The sequence below is a fragment of the Uloborus diversus genome, unplaced genomic scaffold (assembly GCF_026930045.1).
Source record: "Uloborus diversus isolate 005 unplaced genomic scaffold, Udiv.v.3.1 scaffold_897, whole genome shotgun sequence".
Lineage (NCBI taxonomy): Eukaryota > Metazoa > Arthropoda > Arachnida > Araneae > Uloboridae > Uloborus > Uloborus diversus.
In genome coordinates, this window is record NW_026559118.1 from 37930 (window position 1) to 61092 (window position 23163).

The 23163-nt window shown below is 34.0% G+C and overlaps 1 protein-coding gene across 2 annotated transcripts in view; it reads left to right on the forward strand.

The window, feature by feature from the left end:
- LOC129234002 (6-phosphofructo-2-kinase/fructose-2,6-bisphosphatase 1-like) overlaps positions 1-23163 on the forward strand; it is a gene marked incomplete at its 3' end in the record, with an annotated part of 54609 nt that overhangs the window by 11998 nt on the left and 19448 nt on the right. The window contains 2 exon segments of one of the 2 annotated variants that reach the window (XM_054867910.1): positions 17787-17997; positions 18719-18844. In XM_054867910.1, the coding sequence (XP_054723885.1) occupies positions 17946-17997; positions 18719-18844 (178 nt within the window). 2 annotated transcript variants of the gene reach the window in all.

Here is a 23163-nt window from a genome sequence, read left to right on the forward strand (position 1 = left end):
AACTACTAACTTTTAAAAACGAGTTGGGCCACCATTTTTCTGAATTACTTCGAATATGCGGCTGGGCATAGATTTCACAAGAGTTTCCAACAGCTGCTGTGGCATATGGTTCCATGTTGAAAGTATTGCCCTTTTTAATTCCTCTGTGGTTTGGTACTGGTGCCCATCATGATAAACTTTGCGAACCATGGTCCCCCAAAGATTTTCAATCGGATTAAGATCCGGACTACGAGCTGGCCATTTGATAACTTTGATACCCCAGCGCTTGAACCACTCTTTTGTACTTTTCGCTGTGTGTACACTCGCGTTATCTTGCTGAAATAACCAGTTACCTCCAGGAATTAGATGAGCAAAAGGTAAGAGATGATCTTCCAGGATTAATTGATAATCTTCAGCGTTCTGTCTTCCATTAAGAAACGCCAATCCTGCTTTACCATGCTGAGAGAAACCAGCCCAAACCATTACAGAACCTCCACCAAAGTTTCGGCTAAATATGTGTTGTTCTTTTTTTCTAATGTCATGCCAATAGTATCTTAAGCCATCTGGACCATCCAAGTTGAATTTTTTTTCATCGGACCAAACAACTGTATTCCACATTTTTTTCCAAGACATATGTCTCTGTGCAAACTGTAGTCTTTCAGCAATATGCTGAACCTCCAGTTTTGGCTCTGTTTTCATTTTTCTCCACTTCATATTCTGAGCTTGTTGTAGAACTCTTCTAACTGTCCTAGAGCTCACCTTGAGTTTTAAAGTCTTCACAATTTTGCTGGAAGAAGCTCCTGTGTTTGATGCTGTGCGTAAAATATATCTTCGATCTCTCTCAGTTAGTTTCGAATACCTCCCTGTCCTTTTTCTTTTTCCATAACTTGGGGGATCCTTCAGTACGTTTTTTACTGCCCCTTGGGAGCATTTAACTAAATAGGCAATTTGGCGCTGGGTTTTACCGGCATCTCTGTAGGCCACAATTTTTCCTACTTGTTGCTCTGTAAGTTTTAAACCTTGAGGCATTTCAAAACTCAATGAATACCAAAGCACGAAGAACTTAACAACTCGACAGAATGAAAACTTGCACTTAAAAAAGCTCAAATCGTTCTGAACATGAAAACCAGACGATAAAAAGTTTCACTTGAATAATAAAGAAAAATTAATCTGATGATAAAATATCGTCTGAAATGAAAATAAATGTTTTTTATTACTTTTTTTTTCAGTGGCATTTTTTTCGTTTGACATAATGATAAAGAAAATAAGCAGTAGCTAATGACAAGAATGTTTTTATTTTATTCTTCAGAAAAAAAGTTAATGATGAGAAAATCCAAAACTTGGAATATACTACACAAGAGCCCTTAAAGTTTATTTATATATTAAAGTTGAGCATTTAAATTGCATTATTTGTTTCATTAAATAAAAAATTAAATTAAACTGGGTGAAGTTATGATTGATAAAATGAAAAAAGGTCTTGAGTTTATAATTTTGTCCAGCAGTGCATTTAAATGTTTCTCATTAATTTTCAAAAACAAAATATTTAGCAATCACTGATGGCAACATTTATTCGTTCGATAGCTTTAAATCAATGTTTTCGAAGAAAATTTTTTTGTAATCCTGAATTTTTTACTTTTGAGTTTATACTTTTGTCCAGGTTTCACGTAATGATAAAATTACGTAATAATATTAATTTTTCATATTCTCTAACTTCATTAACTTTTTAATTTAACTGATGAGTTGTACTAGTTTTAGAACTTTTCTTTTAACCATTCATCTTTACTTTAGTGAAAAAAAGTTAAATTAAGTTAAGCTATGATTAAACCAAAAAAAAATATTTTTTTGAGTTTATAATTATGTCCACCACTGTAGTACTATTCTCTTCATGTAACAAGGTCATGAAATTTTTTATGAAGTCATGAAAAAGTCTTGGAAAAGTCATGGAATTTTTTCATCCAAATAGAGTATGAACCCTGTGTCTACAATGGAAAACATAATGATTTTCTTAAAACCTACTTGTCCTGTTTCTATAATTGTTGTCACTGATACATTAGGTAAATAAATTACATGATTTGTAACATTTTTAAAAATCTTTAACTAAAATATACGTTGATCTTTTGATTTTTAAAGTTATGTAATGTACATCGGACTTGTGATTCCTTTGGAGATATTGCAAAATACTTACCATGTTTTAGAATGCGTGATTTTAATTTTACTTATTTATCGTAGATAGCTATGATTATGAGGAAATTAATTTACGAGAATTCATTTTTGGTTATTTGTAATTAATAATGTCTGAACTATCACAGTAAATTATTTCTTTGATTATTTATACCAAGGCTCATTTACGAATTGTACTTTTTATTATGATTTTCAAAAAATATTCTCCCATAGAAATCTTTACCAATGAGGAAATGAAATTACAGGATTTTACTCTTAATTATTTAATTAATTACGAAGAAATTAGGTACTAATATGAATATTGATAACAATTAACAATTATTGATAAAATCTTCATGATTTTCCTTAAAAAAAAATTATTTTTCTTGCAAACAGTGTTTAAACCAAATAAACCCGGTTTAAACCAAAAAAACACGTTTTTTTTTTTTGGTTTTTCTCAAAAACAAAAAAAAAAACTTTTTTTTTTACCAACTCTGAACTATGTTCTATGATTTCATGACATAATTAGATATTAGTATTAGAATATATCAGGAAGTAAGGTAAAATCTAGACATATCTGCATTCACTAAAAATCTACATCTAATTCAATATTTCAACGAGCGCAAACTTTTGATCTTTCGGCGGTGTTTCAGAGCTCTCACGAAATGAAATTACAATTAACTAAAATCACTTGATGCTGCATCTAATGTCAAAGTACAACGTATTGGCACTGAAATATCGCGATGAAATCAAAAATTAAAAAATTGCACTTATGGCAATATTGAACTGGATGTGCAAAATTATTCTGAATGGATTCTAGTTTTGTAGAAGGGTCATTCTCCAGAAAACGTAACTTTTGAACACAAATGTTTTTCAATTTCGAAACCTTTTTTTTTTATTTTTAATTCTTACATGAAAGTTTTACCTATTAGAAGTAACCATAAACAATGGCCCAGCTAAGTTCTTATTATTTTACTCATAAATAAAAATAATAATTTTAAAAAATGCTTTGTTCACGGAAATAAAAAAAAATAAATGAATAAAAAAAAAACTTTTTATTAGTAAATTTGAGGATATACTGGCAATTTATAATTTTGGTAAAATGCCTATTCTTGATGTATTTCCCCTTTATCATTTACTTTCACCTCAGAAATAATGACATTGATAAGGGGTCTTCACGGAGGTGAGGAATTTTTCATTAATATAGGTCTAATAAGATATTTTTTAGGGATTTTTTTTTCTTCGTTGCTATAATCTGCACATGTTAAGCATATGAAAACGTGCTCACTCCTTTTTTTACATTAATTTACATCCCTGAAATTAAAATTCACGGAGGTGAAAAGTCAGAATAACCTCACTAAGTTTTTAAAGCAAAATCTGTCTTCTTGTTTCTTTACAAAAATCTCGCAACTTTAACTATGGCTGAAAATAAACAAAGGGGGCTCCCTTGTATCATGGAAAATAAAATGTGATGTCATTACTGCCACGTGTTAATGAGAAATGGCATTTTGTGCTTAGGTAACGGAGATGACAATTTATATTGTGACATGACTCCTTGTCCTACTAAAACGAACTAAAAAACAATATTAAAAACTTAACTATACTTAAACAATTAGTATTTGAGACACTTGTGGAAAAAAAATAAATAAGTATGTACTTTTAATTAAACAAGTTATAAAGCAACATAAACAGTCACATGTGTGTGACATGTTGTGAACCAAAAATATACTAAAATAAAAATTACTGTTCATAAATTGTTTGATTAAATAAACAAAACAAAGTATATAGTTAGTAGGGAAGATGTGCCTTTATTATAAGCACAAAATAATACAAATATTACTGTATTAATGAAGTAAAAAAATAATCCTACTTAGATGATTTTCAAACAACCACGAAAACAATATCTAAGTCAGAATGATGGAGACATGAGTACCTTAATATGATGTATGATTACCAGGGACACTAATGCACATTTTGCATCTGTTTTTCCATAATCCCCACTAATTATTGAGGAGTGCTTGGGGGATGTTTTCCCACTCCTCTCTCAAGGCGGATTTAAGTTCTTATACTGTTCTGGGAGGGACGGTTCTTCGCGCAACACGTCTGCCAAGAACCTCCCATGCAAGTTCAATTAAATTTAAGTCGGGGAAAGTAAGCAGGACACTGCATACGGAGAACAGGGTGGCGACAGATCAGGGAGATCAGGGAAAAGTCAGGGAACTTTATTAATCAGGGAAAAGTCAAGGAAATATCAGGGAATTTTGAAAAAATAACAAAAAATCAGGGAAAATTGATTTTATGAAGAAAATTTTTTTTTTTTTTTTTTTTTTTTTTTGCTTTACAAAATTAAGTACTCTAATTCCCTACGCATTTTCCACCAATTATCTGCTCAAAAAAAAAATGTGATATTAATGAGGTGTGATTATACACTGTCGCATTTTTGTGCATTTTTTTCCTCAACGTCAAAGTATTGAATCTTACTTACACCCCACAGGATGAACTTCCTAAGATTGCTTTTCTGTTTGTTAGGTTGTTTATTTTACCTAGCTTGACATTTCCTTTTACGCTTTCAATGCTACGTAAAATAAACAACCATACAGGCAAAGAGGAAGCCTTCATTAATGCCTTAGCTCCTTTGCCTTTATTCCATCGTCTGGAAGTAATTAGCATACTGTAATCAGAATTTCAAGAAGAAATCTTTGGTTTTTGAATTAATACTATAAAAGTTTAAAAGTTATTACTTCTTCGTGTTTTAAATTTGATTGATAAAATTGAACTTTCAATTAAAAAAAACTTTTTTTTGCCGTTATATTATTTGTTGTCACCGCAGATTATAGAGGTTTTCTTTTCTTCGGACTTAAGTGATTCTTTTATTTTACAACCAAGTTGTATTCTTTTATATATTTTGAAATTAACTAATTGCTTTATTATTTCTTTTTTTATCACTTGCATTTCAAAGTTGTTTGTTACAAAAGCAATGTAAGATTTTTCTTTCATTACATACTGAAATCATTTGAAATAGAGTTAACTTGTGTACTTAATTAAATATCTTTATTTTTAAATGTTAAAATGCTGTATTCATTCATCAAAATCTATGTTCTTGATTAGTGAAAAGCTCCCTATGAATGGATGTCAAATGGTTTCATCTGTTTTGCATAAATATGTCAATTAGTTATATAAGAATAACTACATTACTTCTATTATTTCACTATTACTTGTTATTCTTGCAACAATTATTATACTGTTTGAAAATTTAGTTCAAAATAATTTCAATTACTTTTTAGTTCTCTCATAAATACACATATGTTTTTAAGAGTGATTTTAATAGTTTCTTAAAATTCTTATGCTAAGTGGTTTCTGGAAGTAAAGGTTTTTTTTTTTTTTTTTTTAATTCTCTTTAATCTTTCCATTGTAGAAAAATTTAATATACTATTTTGTAGGGTTTTTTCCCCCAAAAAAATTGACTTGATATGGTTTTTTTTAACCATTTTATTAAAAAAGTAGCAACTTTTTAAAATATATCTTTTGTTCAACAATTTTACGCAACTTAAAACGTTTAAAATACTGCATTTTATACAAACATACAATGGATTTCAAGTAGAGCAAAGAAAGAAAACCATTATCATTGGTAACGTAAATCAGGGAAATTTGGTGAACGAAATCAGGGGAAAGTCAGGGAACTTTTTTTCACAGTTCCTGTCGCCACCCTGGAGAATGTTTTCACTTTGCAGTGTGTGTCTGACACTTAAGCGCTCCTGTGTGGCCGTGTGTCGTCGTCCGTAAAAAGAAAACCTTAATCTACAGCCCCCCTAAAAGACGAACATGATCCAGCAGAACTCCTGCAATACATTTGCGAAGTAACGCTTTCTTGTTCAAAAATGTGAAGCGGTGTTCGCCATTGAGTGCATGATGCCTGCTCATACCATCACGCCTGGGCCGTACCGATCCCAGGGCTCCCAAATGGTCCGCTTTTTCCGCCGAAGTCCGTTTTTTAGGGTAAAGTCCGCTTTAGACCGTTTTTAACATTTTGGTCCGTTTAGTCCGCTTTCATATTGTTTTTACTCAAAAATCAGATTTAAAAAATTTTCATTACATTAAAAGATATTGTGTGCTGACGTTTGTTACGCCCGAACACGCGGCCGCGGCGCCATTTTTCTATTGAACCTGACTTTCTGGTATTATTTCGCTTCAGATTGACGTCATTACTCCTCTTTCAACCGCTGTAACATGGAAATCTAGCAAATGGAGAGGTTTGGGGGAGGAGTTATGACTTCAAATCAAAGCATTTTGCGACCGAAATTTCTCACAGGTTCGTACGCCCTTGAAAAAAATCAAGCATGTTTCATCAGTGCAATTTTCTGAACTTGTGTTCGATATGTAGCATCGCGAAAAATTACTTCATGCGTTTGCGATTTCAATCTTTTTGCATCTTGTTAATATTTTGATATTTTTGACAATCAAAAGTTATTTTAACATTCATTAACTTAGATTAGCTTATTTTATGTTTAATTCCGATAGATAATGAACTACTTTTTTTTTTGAAACCATGGTAACATCAAACTTTCTTGGACTTCGCCGAAAATTGCTTGCTGGGTTTTGATATTTCAATCTCTTTGCATCTTGTAAATATTTTGATATTTTTGGCAATCGGAAGTTTTTTTGACATAACACCTCCTTAGATTAGCTTATTTTTTGGTTAATTTTACTAGACAATTAACTTTTTCATTTTTTGAACCAACAGCAACATTGAACTTTCTCGCACTTCGCGGAAAGTGCTTGTCGTGTTTGAGATTTCAATCTTTTTGCATCTTGTAAATAATTTGATATTTTTGTCAATCAGAAGTTATTTTGACACACTCCACCATAGATTAGCTTATTTTTTGTTTAATTGTAATAGATAAAAAACTACGGTTTTTTCGAGACCATGGCAACATTGTACTTTCTCTCACTTCGCGGAAAATTGCTTGTCGTGTTTGAGATTTCAATCTTTTTGCATCTTGTTAATACAGTAACCCCTCGTTATATCGCGCTTTTCGGGGGACAAAGAAAAAGAGCGATATATCCGAAAGCGCGATATAACGGAGGGCATTAAAAATAGTTATGTCTAATACACAGGTAAATTGGCATTTGTTCTTTTTGACATTAGTTTCTAATGGTTTCGATGTGGGTACTATCGCACCTATTGAAATTTAAGTAAATTTTCACCGTCAGAAAGTTAAAATCATCAAATTACGAATGAAGACGATCTTTCTGAGCTACCGCGAGATAAGAATGAGCATTCCAATACCCTCTTATTCCGAGTAGGTTTTCTAATCCGTTTTACTTGCTGTAGAAAGGATGTGAAAAGTACAAGAAACCGGATTGTTTCCAGGAAACTATTTCGCCCGTCCAGATCATTATTCCCTTCTTTGATGCAAATCCAGGTTTACGCAACCAAGTACAAATCTTTTCTGTACTAAAAGAAGGGCGTATATTCTCTTCTACATGGGGCTACTATGAATCTTGCTTGATGTCTCTCACTCCTTGTAAAAGCAATGTATCAATACAAAAGAAGATGTCAAGTAGTTTACATACCATCTTAAACTGAAATATACTATGCGGGTATATGTACATTTGGAGGACAGGAATTGCTGCTGCTTTTCCAGCGAATTCAGAAGAATTGCTTCCTTTTGTTCATTGACAAATAGAGAAGAGACCTTCTCTGTGCAATACCATATGTTTTCAGAAATGGTTACAAACTTAAAACAAAGTTTTTTTTCTTATTTTAGGCTTTAATATTTGGGGAGACAGAAGAAAAGAGCGATATATCCGAATGAGCGATATAACGAGGCGCGATATAACGAGGGGCTACTGTATTTTGATATTTTTGACAATCGGAAGTTATTTTGACGTACGCCATCGTAGATTAGCTTATTTTTTGTTTAATTTTAATAGATAAACTACTTTTTTTTCGAAACCATGGCAACATTGAACTTACTCGCACTTCACGGAAAATTGCTTGTGTTTGAGATTTCAATCTTTTTGCATCTTGTTAATGTTTTGATATTTTTGGCAATCGGAAGTTATTTTGACATACGCCACCGTAGATTAGCTTATCTTTTGTTTAATTTTAATAGATAATAAACTTTCTTATTTTTGGAACCATAGCAGCATTGTACTTACTCGAACTTCGCGAAGAATTGCTTCTTATTGTTTGAGATTTCACTCTTTTTGCATCTTGTAAATATTTTGATATTTTGCTCAATCGAATGTTATTTTCACATATGCTATCCTAGACTAGCATATTTTATGCTCAATTTTAGTCATGTTTAGTTTTAGAGATTTTTTTTTTTTTTTTTTGGAAATTATGCCAACAGTGAATATACTTCTTGAAAATTTGATTCTCGTGTTCAAGATTTCAATGCTTTTGAATCTTGTAATTATTTTAATATTTTTGAAAATTGGAAGCTGTTTTGAAATGTGCTACCTCAAATTATATTATTTAATTTTATTTTTGAAAATTGGAAGCTGTTTTGACATGTGCTACCTCAAAGTATATTATTTAATTTTATTTTTAAAAACTAAAACTTTGTATCCTTATTTTTTTTAAATACTCAAAATGAGTATTTTCAATTTGGAAACATAGCTTTATGAATCTGAAATTACCCATTTATTTATTACATTAAGTTATCCAGTAAAAGCTGCCTCAAATTTACATTCAGTGTATTTATCACTTGAGCGCATTTGTATATTTTTGGGTGTGGGAGCTTTAATAAAAAAAATTTCTTTCTCACTAATTTTTATATATACATGAAGGCAGTTACAATATTTTTTGGTGCCAGAACAACTAATACATACATATGAAGAAATGATTTGGATACTTAGCGTACTAATAAATGATTTGCAATCCTCTAATATTTTTGAATTTAGTCAATCAGTAGCGTAGCCAGAAATTACCTCCTGCTTTGGTGTTTGATCATAAACTCTTATATGTATATAAACGTACCATATGTAGGCTGGAAATATGTGTAAAAGCCAAGGGCTGTAGAGGGGGAGGGGACCTCCTGGCCTCTAAACTATAGCTTCTTGTCTTGCGGTACCTTATATTAAAATAAATTCTCTTTAAACTGGTTATGTGAAAAATTTTGTAAACTACTATGTGCTAAGGTGTTTACTGTAATAACTATATCTAAAAAGTCTTTATTAGGTATGCACTAATTCATCACTCACTTAGGTGATTATTTTTAACTAGCCAGTTTTTACCTGTTAATTAGTAGAAAATTTATTTTACAATTAAAGTTACTCTGTAAGATGGTCAGTTACATGCTTGCTTGTCACCCCCCTCCCCATTCGAATATTTGTGTAAATAATATAATTCAATGGATAAAAAATTCAGTTGTGCAGAAGGTGATAAGGATTTATCATTAAAAATCATTATTACGGTTAATTAACAAATTATCTTCATGTATTTAGTGCCAGGCAGCTAATTTGCCTTTTGGTGCTTCCCTGGGTTTAACTATGAATGGTCCTCTCAAGGTCCTCTTTTTATTCCTAACTGGTCCTCTTTGGTCCCCTTTTTGATTCAAAGTGGTCCTCTTTTACCCTTTTCTATGGCTAAAATGTGTTGGGAGCCCTGCGATCCCGTTCACAAACAAATTTTTGCATAACGTGTTCCACGCTCTCTCCACAGTGGTTGGTGACCAGAATCACTTGTCACACTGAAACGAGATTCGTCCGAGAACATCACTCTAGACCAATTTTGACTATCCGAACCAATATATTCCTTACACCAGCGTAATATATCTCGACGATGGCGTGGTTGAACTTGGATGCAACGTATGGGCTTCCGTGCGTACAAACCACCAGTATTTACTCACCGTGAGATTGTTTTTGCAGAAACATGCGTACCGGTAGCGATTGTAAAATTTGCAGCTATCCCTCCAGGAGGGAATTTTCTGTTCTTTTTTACCACGAGTGCTACATAGCGATCCTCTAAAGGTGTGATGGAACTTTTTAATACACCCATTGCAGCAGCCACAGTGGTGACGTCGCCTAACCGCTCGTCCACAATCAATTTCCATACGAATCTTGAGCGTGTATGGCAAGAGGCTCGCCCTCCTTTTCTCTCGGCGGCCCTGCTTCCCGTCTCTTATCCCAATTTCACATACCCCTACGCTCTCAAAGCGTGACATCATTTGTGGATAGTCAAGTATTTTAATGTGTAGTTTTTCAAATTCAATTGAAGGTAGAAAGTTTTTTTTTTTAATGATTTTTCTCCCCCCCCCTTTTTCCCCTCCCTTTCTTTCTTATTTTTAATGTTCAGAAATTTCTAGTATACAAAAGCAGTTGATTTTAGTTTAGGCGTAGCATTCGTATGTTACTCAACTCAAAAATTCATTTCAGACGATAGAGAATTTTATATCGTTCATTTTTTTTTTTTTTTTTACATCTAAAAACGGTTTTCCTACTCGTACTAGAAAACTAGAATAGTACTAATCGATAATCTATTTATTCTTTTCAATTGCGAATTCAATTTCCTTGATGGATTTGCTGATATTCCACATCCTGTTGTGCAGTTTGATTAAATGATGCACTACGAGATTAGAAAATGCGAGTTCTATCACTTTTTTTAGTAAATGTATATTTATTTGTTTCCAGATATAAAATCTTTACTTGCACTCTTATTTAGTCTGGGGAATCCAAATTTGAATTTAAAAAAATAGTAAAATTATTTTGCGTTTTTTTTTTTTAAATAGTGAGGTTTTTATTTTCATTTTAATGAAGGCTACTTTTTTATTGCATATTATCGGTGGCAACCTTGCGGGCCTGGTTTAATTTGTTTGTTTTATTTACCGAATTTCTCTGCAATGTAACTGTTGGTCAGATATTCTGCCGAATAATTGTAATACATGACCTTAAACTTCAGCCTAATTACAAATTTACAGATTTGTTACCCGTCCCGATGAATTTTTGCGGGCCTCTTCCTTAGAGATCAACAGAACTACGTAAAAAAAAAATTGTATGCTTTTTAGGATTCCATTTGAGGCCCTCGCAATTGCAACATGGTAAATCCGCCACTGCTTTGACCTACTCAAGGACAAAAAAGTCGGATGAAAGAAGAAAGAAACAATACTTTTTTTTTCTCATACTACTAACATGTCTTGAGTTTTTTACGAAAAGCGAAGATATCAACCATCACATGTTTTCCACCTCTAAAAAATGGATTTTAAATGCTTACAGGGGAGTCAATTGTCCCTCCTCCGAGGGCCTGATTACTGAATAGGCCGTGGCCTCCTAGGGTCCATTTAGGGGACGCCAAATGTCAAAAATTGTTTTATCCATTGGCTAAAATTGTAAAGTTTGAATACAGGGGACCCCAAAAAAAATTATTTGACCTTGGGCCCCTAGATATCTTAATCGGAGCCTGCTTCTCCCTTGGATGTTGAAAACACAATAAAGTGTTGCACCTGTGTATGTATTTTGTTGTTTTATCTATGAAATGTACTTGAATATGTCTTGTACCTCTCCCCAGAGGCAGACTGGGTCCCCCAAGAAGGCGCCAACCTTAACTACCAAAGAGCGCAAAAAAGGGAGAGAAACCTGAAAGTGAAAAAAAAAAAACCGAAGGCGCACAGGTTTGAGAACGTAAAAAAATCATAAATAAAGGAATGCGCAAGCTTTAGAGAGAGCAAATAAAGTTAAATTAAACAAAAAAAAAAGAATTTAAAATGTTGACATCGTGAATTTAAATTATGTTTTTCGCTATCACGTGTGTGTGTGCGTGTAGGCGCGCGTGTGCATAGACGTATGCAGGGCCGGATTTAGACTTAACGGGGCCCTAAGCTATTTCAGATATGTGGCCCCCCCTTTAACGAAAGGGGTTCGAACAACTAGTTTATCGGTGCCGAAGAAGGCCATTTTTAAGTACCCCCCCCCCCCCCCCCCGCGCACTGTATGTTGTCTTTTTCAAGCAATAAATAAAACTATGCTTTTCCTCTTTTTCTTTTCTTAATGTGTTTGCCTGCTCACCTGTTAGAGCAGGCAAACACATTAAGAAAAGAGATGCCTTTAAGAGATGCAATGGTATCAAGAGGGTGTTACAGGGCTCCCCTTCAATTGGAGTACAGAATACCTACAACTTTAAGGGGTCCGGGGGGTTTGTCCCTCGGAGGAAAATTTAAAAAATAGATGTAAAATTCTTCATGTTGAAGCTTTATAAAGGGTGATTGGAACTACAAAAATATCAGGAAAAAACAAGCAAACAAAACTTTTTTAAAGTTATAAATATCCTCTTTTGAAAATCGAGATAATATACATTAAAATTGTTTTTGGGTCGACAAATCAGGGCAGTAAGAAAAAAAGTTCGAGGGCGAGCACAAGTTCGAGGGTGCACATAAAATAAAATGAAAAAAAAAAGGTTTCGCTATTTTAACTTATAAGCTGCTTGCTTATCTTCCTCTTTGCTTTTGTCGGATGTCATTTCACCCATAAGCTCACAAATTTTGCTTTGAAAAAGGGGTTCCTTGCAACCCCGAAATACGTGTATGCAGTATTCTGCATCTTTTATACAATAAACGTTATTTCTTATTTTCCTTCTTTTATGAATCAAAGCGGTCATAGAATTAAAAACGGTTGCTCCTCTAAGATGTGAATAGCTTTCTTATTGTACAAACGAGCAATAATTGTCAGTGCCCTATATTTGAGAGCTGAATTTATCATCATCTTAATGAAATGGATAATTAGCAGAGGAAAAAGAACCTTGATTTATTTGACTTCCTTCAAAATATAGCCTATCTAAAGCGTTATCAACGTAATCTTTCTTGCTTTTCGTTGATTATTATCACTAGCTTCCTTACGATGTAATGTCACACTTATCTTATGTTTTTATATCTTTCACTGTTATTGCCTTGTTTATGCTTGTGACATCTCATTTTCTAGCTTATGATTCAGAATGTGGAACATTTTTTTTTCTTTCCCAAATTGTATTGAAATTCCCGCTTTTTCACAAGATTTGCTTACTTTTTTACATTTATTTTTAAGCAGGTTTAGTTTTTAATAACTGTTATGATATTAGTGGGGAATAATAAAATATTATTTATGCAGTCGAACCTTCATATATCGAACTTCCACATATCGAAAATTTCTCTATATCGAAATCCCAGCAAATTTCTATGTTTGGAAAAATTGTTTCTGTATATCAAAAAAATCTCTATACATCGAAATTATTTTCGAGACATTCGTAGATTTTGTTTTTTCCACTTTTGACTGTTTGTCTCAGGAAAACTGAAGGTTACGGGAGAAAATTCTGTTCACTAAAAGTTGCTACGAAACTCATAAGGAATTTGGGGTTGAGGGATGTGCGTAGATAGGTCGTTGTTCCGTTCTGGAGTTCTTAAATTCCCTCAAGTTTATTTTAAATCTTAGTTTTAACTAGTAGCACTGTGAAATCAGTTTCAACTTATCCCTTTTGTCTGTTGATTATCATTCCTAGTCTTTTTAGCTTCAGTAAAAATCGTTCAAGTTAGGTAGAATAATTTTTTACTTTTCTCCGATTACATTGTGAAAACGAAAATCCCCCTAATGTTGCGGATCAAATTGAATTGCCGCAGAATGAAGGTGTATGAAAGCGCAAAAGTGTAATTTCTGTTAATTTTTTAATTATTAATTTTCATTTAATCCGATGCTCGTATAAATTAGAAATAGGGTTTCATACACGAAAATTAGCTTTAATTTCAATGTTTTAGGAGATTTTTATGATAAAATAAGATCGTTTCCATATATCGAAATTTCTATACATCGGATTATTTTCCGGCAATTTGCTACTTCGATATATAGAGGTCCGACTGTATATATATTCATCTTTAGTAGACTTATTAAGATCTCAGGGTCTTTTTTTAAAAAATTCCTCCACTGTACAGATTTCGCTCAGTAGAATTTTTTGTTCTCATGTTATCCTGCTTTCCCGTAAAAAAGACTGATAAAAAAAAATCCAGCCCCTGGCCTTTATTTGAATTTTTACGTCTTAAATTCAAATTATGTTTTTCGTAATCTCGAAATGTGATAGGACTCTATTCGTTGGGTTTATTTTTTCTACAAATGACTCCAATCGCAGTCATAATTGCGAAAATATCATTTGAATTTAAGACGTCAAACTTCAAATGAATACCGGGACTGGATGTTAGATGATATGTGCTGGGTGCTGTTTTTGTCTAAAGTGGATTGTTTGAAGTCTTAGATCATTGACTCAATGGTCTAAGTTTGAAGTTGAGAGGGTCGGGTAATGAATCAAGTCGATTCCAGGGTATTGTCCGTTTTTCACGAGAAGGCACTTCGCCACGCCTCCTCCAACGCAGAGTTCCATTTTACGCATGGGTGATCGGTACGCAATCCACGAGCTTCTAAAGGAGACAAACCAGACAGCCTTAACTTGGGCGTGCATTTTAATGTGCAAAAAAGTCTGTGTTCTCTATATCACTTGCTTCACTTGTCTGTTGTCATTTTAGTTATTCTTACAATTTAAAAACCGCTGCTTTTACAACAAAATGCTATGATCCGAATATACCTTCTACCGAAAACAGCCAAATAGAATCACCGGTTACCACGTGACGAGGGTGGAGTTAAGTGTCTTCTTATGAAAAACGGACAATACGCGGAAGCCGATGGACCTCAAAAGTGACCCAGTACGCCAATTTCAATCAACGTGATTGCTTTCAAGAAATTTAATGTTTAATTTAGGGTTGTGGATTACAGTTAGTAGATAGCGAGTCACAAGAAATGAGATAACGTAAAAAATGGAAAAGTGCGTTTGCTTGTATTCTATTTGCTTGCTGAAAAACAGCCTAGCGTTACGAATCAAAATGGGAGAAATTTTTAGAATATATCAAGAAACTCATTTAGTCCAGTCCCATTTTTAACGAAGCGAATTTTGAACCGGCGACATTTTGGCCTGGCGACATTTTGGGCCCAGCGACATTTTGACCCCAAACCTGATCATCAATACGAAAACTGAGTTATTCCAACTTCAAACCTGTGTTCTAAAGCTAGGGCGTGCACAGAAATTTTGAGGCCTGTCACAGATGACTTTTACGCCCCCCCCCCCTCAATATCATTTACTAAGTATATTTCATCCCACAGTTTAAAAATCTTGGGGGCCCCTTCAGGCTCGGACCAACATGTGTCCCGGCTCCCCCCCCCCCCTGTCCACCTCTCTGTTCAAAAGTAGAAACGTTTTAAAGTAATGTAGTAATTGTAAACATGTAAATAACTTGGCTGGGCGGATGGGAAGGACTGGATGGAACAAGTGAAATGCAATTGCAGACACCTCCTTGTGTGGGTTCTGGGTTGTTAATGTAATTAAGCATAATTGCATTTCCAACAAAGCGCAAATTCGTACAATAGGCCGTAGAGAAATAAAAAAAGTAAGGGGGTGTATGCAATTGATGGCCCCTTAATTATGTCAAACGTACCTCAAACACAGGGAAAGATAATGGGGTACAGTTTTTTGGTATAAGAGAAAGTCACTACTAGGTCTAATTATTGACAATATGAACCTAATCTTGAGTATAGTCCTCACTCCATGATGTGGGGTAGGAAGGAGGGCGTCCAGGTGGAAAAAATTTGTGGCCGTAGAAATGCATTTTAGCTTCATATTTTTCAAAAACTTGCAATCCCACTTTCGGTGTCAGCCCTCAGACGGGTGACACCCGTTGGGAACCGCCCCAAGCCCCCGTAGCGACGGCACTGCTTAAGCATTTGTATTTTATGTATTTGCATTTGGACTTCTTTGGAAGAACACACTTGTTGAATGATTTCAAATATAATTTTTCTCCAAAAAAATACATTTTCTGTCAACTCCCGCCACAACGCTATTCGACTACGAAATGATTGTAATGCTAGTTTTCCACTAGTAACAAAATTTAGAGCTAACGCGAATTACTCGCCCACAACACGAACATTTTCGAAAACGAATCGTAGTGCTAAGTATTGGCTTCGTTGTTGACAACTAAATATTTGTTTCGCAAATATACTTACCCTTTTAGCATCACTGACTGCTCAAGTTCCCACACTGCGCTAGTCCAAACATCGCTTTGTTAATATGTATAACTAACCACTATCCACATTTTTCATTATTTTTTTTAAATTTTAAATATGAAAGGTGATGACATCTTGCTACACCTAAGCACGCTGTTTCATATAAGGTTTGTGAAGATGGAAGGAGAAAATTTGTGACCACACTTAAGAAAGGGTAAAGATTCTTAATACGGTTGAACAGCTAAAAAGTGGATCAAAGCAGCGCGACAATTAGGTATGAGTAAATCTTCTATACGTACAATTAAAAGTCAAGAAAAGGCTATCCGTAAAAGTTCAGCACTAAGTTTTAATATATAGTTTACAGAGTAGTGTGTTAGCAAAATGCAAACAGTATGAAAGGAGAGGGGTGTTACCATAGATATAGATGGGAGCGTTATAAAAGTAAAGGCGGATAACTGTATTTTCAAATGCATTAGAATAACGATCTGATTGCGCAACATATATTATTGTCTTCAATTTTAGGTTATAAATATAACAATTGTATCTACTGTACAGCACTAGTTTTATTATTACTCCTTACCGTACTGATTTACTTAGTCTCTCTCCCTCACTGATCATTGATTTTGTGCATCGTAACAGTATTTTATATTGAATAATGCAGTTTTTGTAAAAATAAAAATTCCGCTCCTTTATGTAGGAAACGGTAATATGGTCTGTCTGAGGGGTGTTTAAAAATATCTAAATAATTGGGTAGGTTAATAAAAAAAATCGTATGCATACTCTTTTCCACAACGTTCCAATTTCGACTTACGCGAAGGGTCATGGAACGCATTCCTCGCGTAAGTCAAATCAAAACTCAACTGTCCGAAAAAAAAAATCTATCTTGAAAAATATTCCCCTAATATTCTAATAGCGCCAGGTTGCGCCATTATCCCCCCTCCCCCCACCATATAGTAGCTCTGAATGTTCGCGTCATACAACAATTTCATGCTATTTAAAAAATCCTTCAAGTAAAACCTGTTTAAAAGTTAATAAAAAGCATACAAGCTGTCGCATTACGACCCTCAACCTGGAGTTCCCCCCCCCCCCCCTTGACGAGGACATTCCCTCTTATAAGCTGTGAAGCATCCATCCCGAAGAATGTAACCCCCCAAAAAAGAACTTAACCCCCCAAAACAGTCCCCTGAAACTGTCAGTAATGTAGCCTTTGCTACCCCCCCCCCCCCCTAGAAATATAATACATTTATATATAATAAGAATTATGATTTTTCCTTATTATTATATGAATATATATATTACTGTGAATTTGAAAAAAAAGGAGAAGGGAAAGTCGTATGCGAAGTATTTGAACAGGCTTCATATCACTCTTTTTAAGTTTGATGAATTTTGCAAAAGAAAAGTATATCCTTTCAAAATATTCTGAACCATTCATTAACGTGAACGAGCTTTTCTCATGTGATTCCAAGATGTGAGATAGTTGCCAAAATAACTTTTTTTTTCTTGTTATGCTCGACCTTTCCATTAATTTAAAGGTCGTTACACACTTGATTTCTCTTAGCGTGTATTGTGTTCTCTGTCTTATTCTAAACTGATTTAGAATTCAAATTCTTTGGCGACTGGTGTGGGATAGAGGAAAAGGTTTACTTTATGCATAATTTTCATCACCTGTTTGTGTTTCACCCACTTCCTCTGTGTTGACACGTTGACAGTCCGGAAAAGAATTAGTTTTCCTTCCGAGAATTTGGCTCTGCGTTTGTAAGTTGTTGGAAGTTGTTCTATTCAAATAGAAACATAACATGAACGGTCGCAAGCATTATATGCAAGCTTTCGATATTCGATATTGTGTAGGTATGTATATGCTTTGAGTTTTATGCAAAGCGTTTTTTGAATCGCCGTAGTACGAGTCTTTTTCTCTTATTTCTTTCGATAGCGAAATTTTTTTTGTTTTTGTTTCAAGATTACAAAAATTATTAATTTCGATGCTTCAAAAAAGAATATTGTTTTAATAAAAATGAATGTTTTACTAAAATATTTTTTTTTCTTGGAAGGGAGCGGTATTTTCATTTTATTCGTCGTAACGCGTATTGTGTAAAAATGTTTCGTATGTTTTCACAATGAAATGAATCAGTTTTGCATGATACTTTCAGATGTGTCTGACTAGTGAGCCATTTACCTCCAAGTTCAAAATTACAGAATTAATCCTTCCCAAACATTTTAATCACAAAAACGGAACTTGAACAAAGTTCGACTGTTATATAACACGACCTTTTAATAAAATTATTGACATTCATTTGCTCAAAAGATTGCTCAAATGCTTAAATTATATTAAAAAGTGCAAAATTTAGAAATAAATCTTCTCAAAAAAAATTTCTTTTTTAATGAGAGTCTTGGAAAGAAAATTCTTTTTCATTTTGTTTTGTTGAAACTAGGACTGGAATCTATTAATTTTGTTACAGGGAGGCTTCAGCGTATGACTAAATCAGAACCACTTGAAACGATGTTATTTAGCAAATTCTCAATCCCACTTCAATGTCTTTGTAAAATATTTACTTTTTTTTTTACTTTCTAGGTGATCGAACAAATTATGTCAATTTACCTCATGTCATTGCGATGGTGGGATTACCTGCTAGAGGAAAGACATACATTTCAAAAAAGTTAACTCATTATCTCAACTGGATTGGCATAAAAACTAGAGGTAAGGCTTTAAAAAGTTACTGTTTTGAATAAGGGACGTACGTGAAACGAGTTAAAGCGATGCGTGCCCGTGACGGTGTACGAATCCAAAGCTGACTCTAAAAAGCCAAAAGGACCCAAAGGCTCTGGAGCAAAGTTGGGTTTTATACTCTGTGCCCGTGCCGTATGCCTCATTAAATATTAAACCACAGTTATGAACTTGAATGAAAAGCATGAACGTTGAACCAACAAATCGCAACCATTGGGTCATGGGGAAAATTGGATAGCAAACTACCACCACTTATGCATATATGAAAAGAAAAACTTTTGTATTCATATTTTCCAGAAGAAGCGTCGCGATGTTTGCATGTTAAAAAGTTTAATTTGCGGAAGTGCGACCTTTCTACCGATGCGGCGCATTTACGATTGATATTTTTTTATCGCTCTGATTTTAGACGATTAAACAATAAAGAAACAAATAACACATTCTCTGATTTGATCATTAATTTCTTTAATTGTTAACTAAAAGCGTTAATTACAGTAAAAGTCCAACTGTTCAAAAAATGCGGGAAACAGTACATTCCCTGTTCGCGATTTATCGGTGCTGTTGATTGCGAGTAAATTGGTGCTTGTTTTAAGGAAAAGAATGTTATGAGAAGCTAAAAAAAAAAAATCCTTATTTTATTGATGTTAATTCAGAATGAAAGCAACACTTAACAAAAATCGGATTCGCGAATGCGAACTTTTTCATACATCAGTACGAACATTGCACATTCTGGATCGTAAATATGATATAAAACTTCATTTTCTGTTTTTTTTTCAAGACTTTATTTGAAAAAAACGGCTATGAAACGTTTCCTATTTTCCTCTAAAGTTCGTGGTTCGATTTAAGCACGAATTTTTGGAGTTTTCCTCAATTTTGTCAGTCAATCCACGGGTGAGTATATACACCAAGTTTTTTCTATTCTTTCTTTTTAATATGTATTTTTTCTACCCTGATATTCCATGGTTGAGTTAACCATAGTTTTTAGTCGTGGCGTTTCTGGACCTTTTTGCGGGGAAGGGGCTTTTCTGCCAGAAATTACAGTAATTTTTACTGCATTAGCTGCTAAATTTTGTCTACCATTTGCAACATCCTGGCATGAAATTTTTCCCTGTTTCCCCGAAAATTTGCCTTTTTTACAGGCTTTCTTGTGTTTTTCTTTAGATTGACCAAAGTACCTTAAGTTGTGGCGAAAACGGAAAGGGGGTAGAGCTTTTTAGTAGTAGCTTACAGGAATAACATACAAAACATTTTACTTTTTTAAACACATAAGTATTATCTCTCTTTTTTTCTCTCTCTCTAAGCTTACCAACATCGAACACGTGTGGGCCGAAAACCGAACGCGGACGCGGTGTTTAAGATTTCAATCCTTTTGCATCCTGCAAATATTTTGAAAGTTATGAGTTTTGTTAGCATGTGCTACCATAAAAAAGCTCGTTTTATTTCTTGTGTATATATATTTATTTATTTCTCTTTATTTTAATTGTTATTAAGCAAATGGTAGTTTTAGATTTGTTTCATTAATTAATTTTATCATACAAAGTATTTTTTAGTGCATTTAGAAAAGATTTGATGCATATATCTCTCTGTGCTGGTTGTAAGTACAATATTTGTTGCATAAAGGTCTGCTTTTTTCACTAACTGGCACTTTCATGTCTGAACAAACATACACACTAGCACCAACTCCATGAGGCTTGAGGGGGCTCGCCCCCCCCCCCAATAATTTGTGTGTGGGTGTGTCTTTTTTTAGTAGGAAGGGGGCCAGTGCTTTACTTGAGGAACAGTTTCTTTTTACTTGAGTGTCAATGAGAAGGGACTTAGGCATTGATGAAATTCTATATATCAAGACAAAGACCCTATCTAATTTACTAAAAGATGTTCTTGTATGCCTAGACTTGCCTTTTCTGGATTTAAGAGGACTGCTTAGAGTGCATTGCATCAAATATAAGGGGGAAGTTTGGTGGACTTAAAAAAAAAAATGATTTTAGACTAACAGCCACAAGCAATATGTATCCACTGCACTCCACAAAATTGAACTGTAAAACTGTCCTTAAGACAATGGACATGGTCTAACCGAACCAGAAAATTTGCATAACAATTTTTAGATTCCTGTGTCTTAAAAACACTGTGTCACATATTGCTATAATTCATGCAAATTACAAACATCAGAAAATACGTTAAATGGTATTTTCATGGTACAAAAGTGGAAAAAATTTGTCCCTTTTTACTGAGGGAATTTCCATGTCCCCCAGACCCTCCCCCCCCCCAAGGTGAAATCCGGGTCCCTCATTAATTTTTGCATGTCGGCGCCCTTGGCCGTGCATAGCTGAAACTATCTCCAGGGCACTAACTTCAGAGGGGCTGTGGAACTTTAGCATCCCCCCCCCCAAAAAAAATCCTTTAAAGGCCTTATTTCAGTATGTATTAATTTGTCACTGGAGGAGAGAAAAACCACTTTTCCTCATTTTTACAAAAGTAAAGCTCAAGTATTTACATGTATGGGAGAAATTTACAATAAAATGTTCAGCAAAGTTAATGTAGAATATTTTTAGTTGAAAGAAGGTGTTACCTCTTCGACTTGGTTCCAATAGCATTTACTATAACCTTATCAGAACCTTTGTATCTTGAAACCACCTGATCTCAAGTTATTTTTTTTCCCGTGGGAAATTCAAACTGAACATGTCTGAATTGTAACAAAATTGTTCTTTTAGTTAGTCGAACCTTGTTTAATATTGGTTGGTTGACTAACTTGACCAGTGTGAATAAGGGTGATATGTGACATCAACTTGCACAGTAAGTGATTTAGTTATCACCAATTAAGCTTGTTCAGTATGTCACAACCAAAGCATAGTCTTATAGTATATCCTCAAACAGTGGCGGATCCAGCCAATTGTTTTGGGAGGGGCCATCCGAAAGTTTTGAACAAACTCTGAACTCCCCAAAAATTTTATTAAAATGAAGTTTTAAAAATTCAATTTTTGGGGTATCGAGACATTAGGTGAGAGGGTGGATTTAGGGATCTTCTTCAAAAATGTTTAAAAATTTAAATTTCCGAGTAATTTTTGAAAATTAGGAAACTAAAAACGCATTTCGTCTATTTTTGATGATGTACGGAGAAAAGTCAGGGTTCGGGCGCTGCCTCCAAAATACTTTTTGAAAATAAAGCTAAGAAACCAAAATATTCTGTCATTATACATTGAGAAGTTAGAAGAGGAGGGGTGCTCTTCTCTAACTCTTCAGCTGGCCAGCCTAAAAATGCACCTTTAGGTAATGTCTGCTAACATTAAAGGAAGTGTGAAGGTGCTTGGAATCCTTCCTTCCTAGAAATATTTTGCCTTTGAGACTATATTTATACGTATTTTAGAAAAGGGATGGAAGATTCGTGAGCTCCTCCAAAAACCTCCTTTTAAAGCTATCATCACGATATAAACTAAGAAGGGAGGGATTTCAAAAATCGTTTGTAATGTTGCATTTTAGCAAGTTAAGTGATAAGTGCTGGATAAGCTAGTTTCCGTTGACATTTTTTCCAAATAAAAGACTTAGAATGCAATTTTTCGCTACATATCAAGGCATTTGTGAAAACGCATGGGAAAAGGAGGTTCTCCCCCTAATTTCGAAATAAAGCCATAAAAACGAAAATTTAGGCTCTCTTTGGTCTTGTGAACAATAGGTATACTCTGAGAACAGTAGCATTTAGAGATTGTCCAAGTGTCTGTAGTTGGAATCAAGAAATGATGTAAAAGTTGGAGAAAAATTTTGGAAATAAAAGTTTTGCTTTTAGGATAGGGATATAATTTATCTCCAAATTAAGTCTTATACTTCTTTTTCAGTAAAACACATGTGTTAAATTTTGTTATCTTCTCACAATATTTTTTTCTTTTTTTTTTCTTAAAAACATTCCTACAATCACAAGGCTTTGGGAGGGGCCATGGCCCCCATGGCCCCCCTCTAGATCCGCCCCTGTCCTCAAACAGGTTCATAAATAAATTTATTTTCATTAATGAATCTGATACAGCTCATTTTTTAAGTTGTCTTTCCACTTTTAGGCATTAAAGAGCTGCTTTTATTTTGTAATATTTATTGCAGGTTAAATAGAGCTTATATATATATATATCATTGTAATCAAGACAAAAATTACTACCATTACTTCACTGATGTTTTTTTTTTTTTTTTGCTTCCTTTTACAAAAAAAGGAAGTATAGTATTGGCGAAAAAAATGTCACTCAAAAATCGACCTTGATTTCCATTTTGCTCACCCCCAAATGAATGTTGAGTTTTTTTTTTCGACTCGACCACAC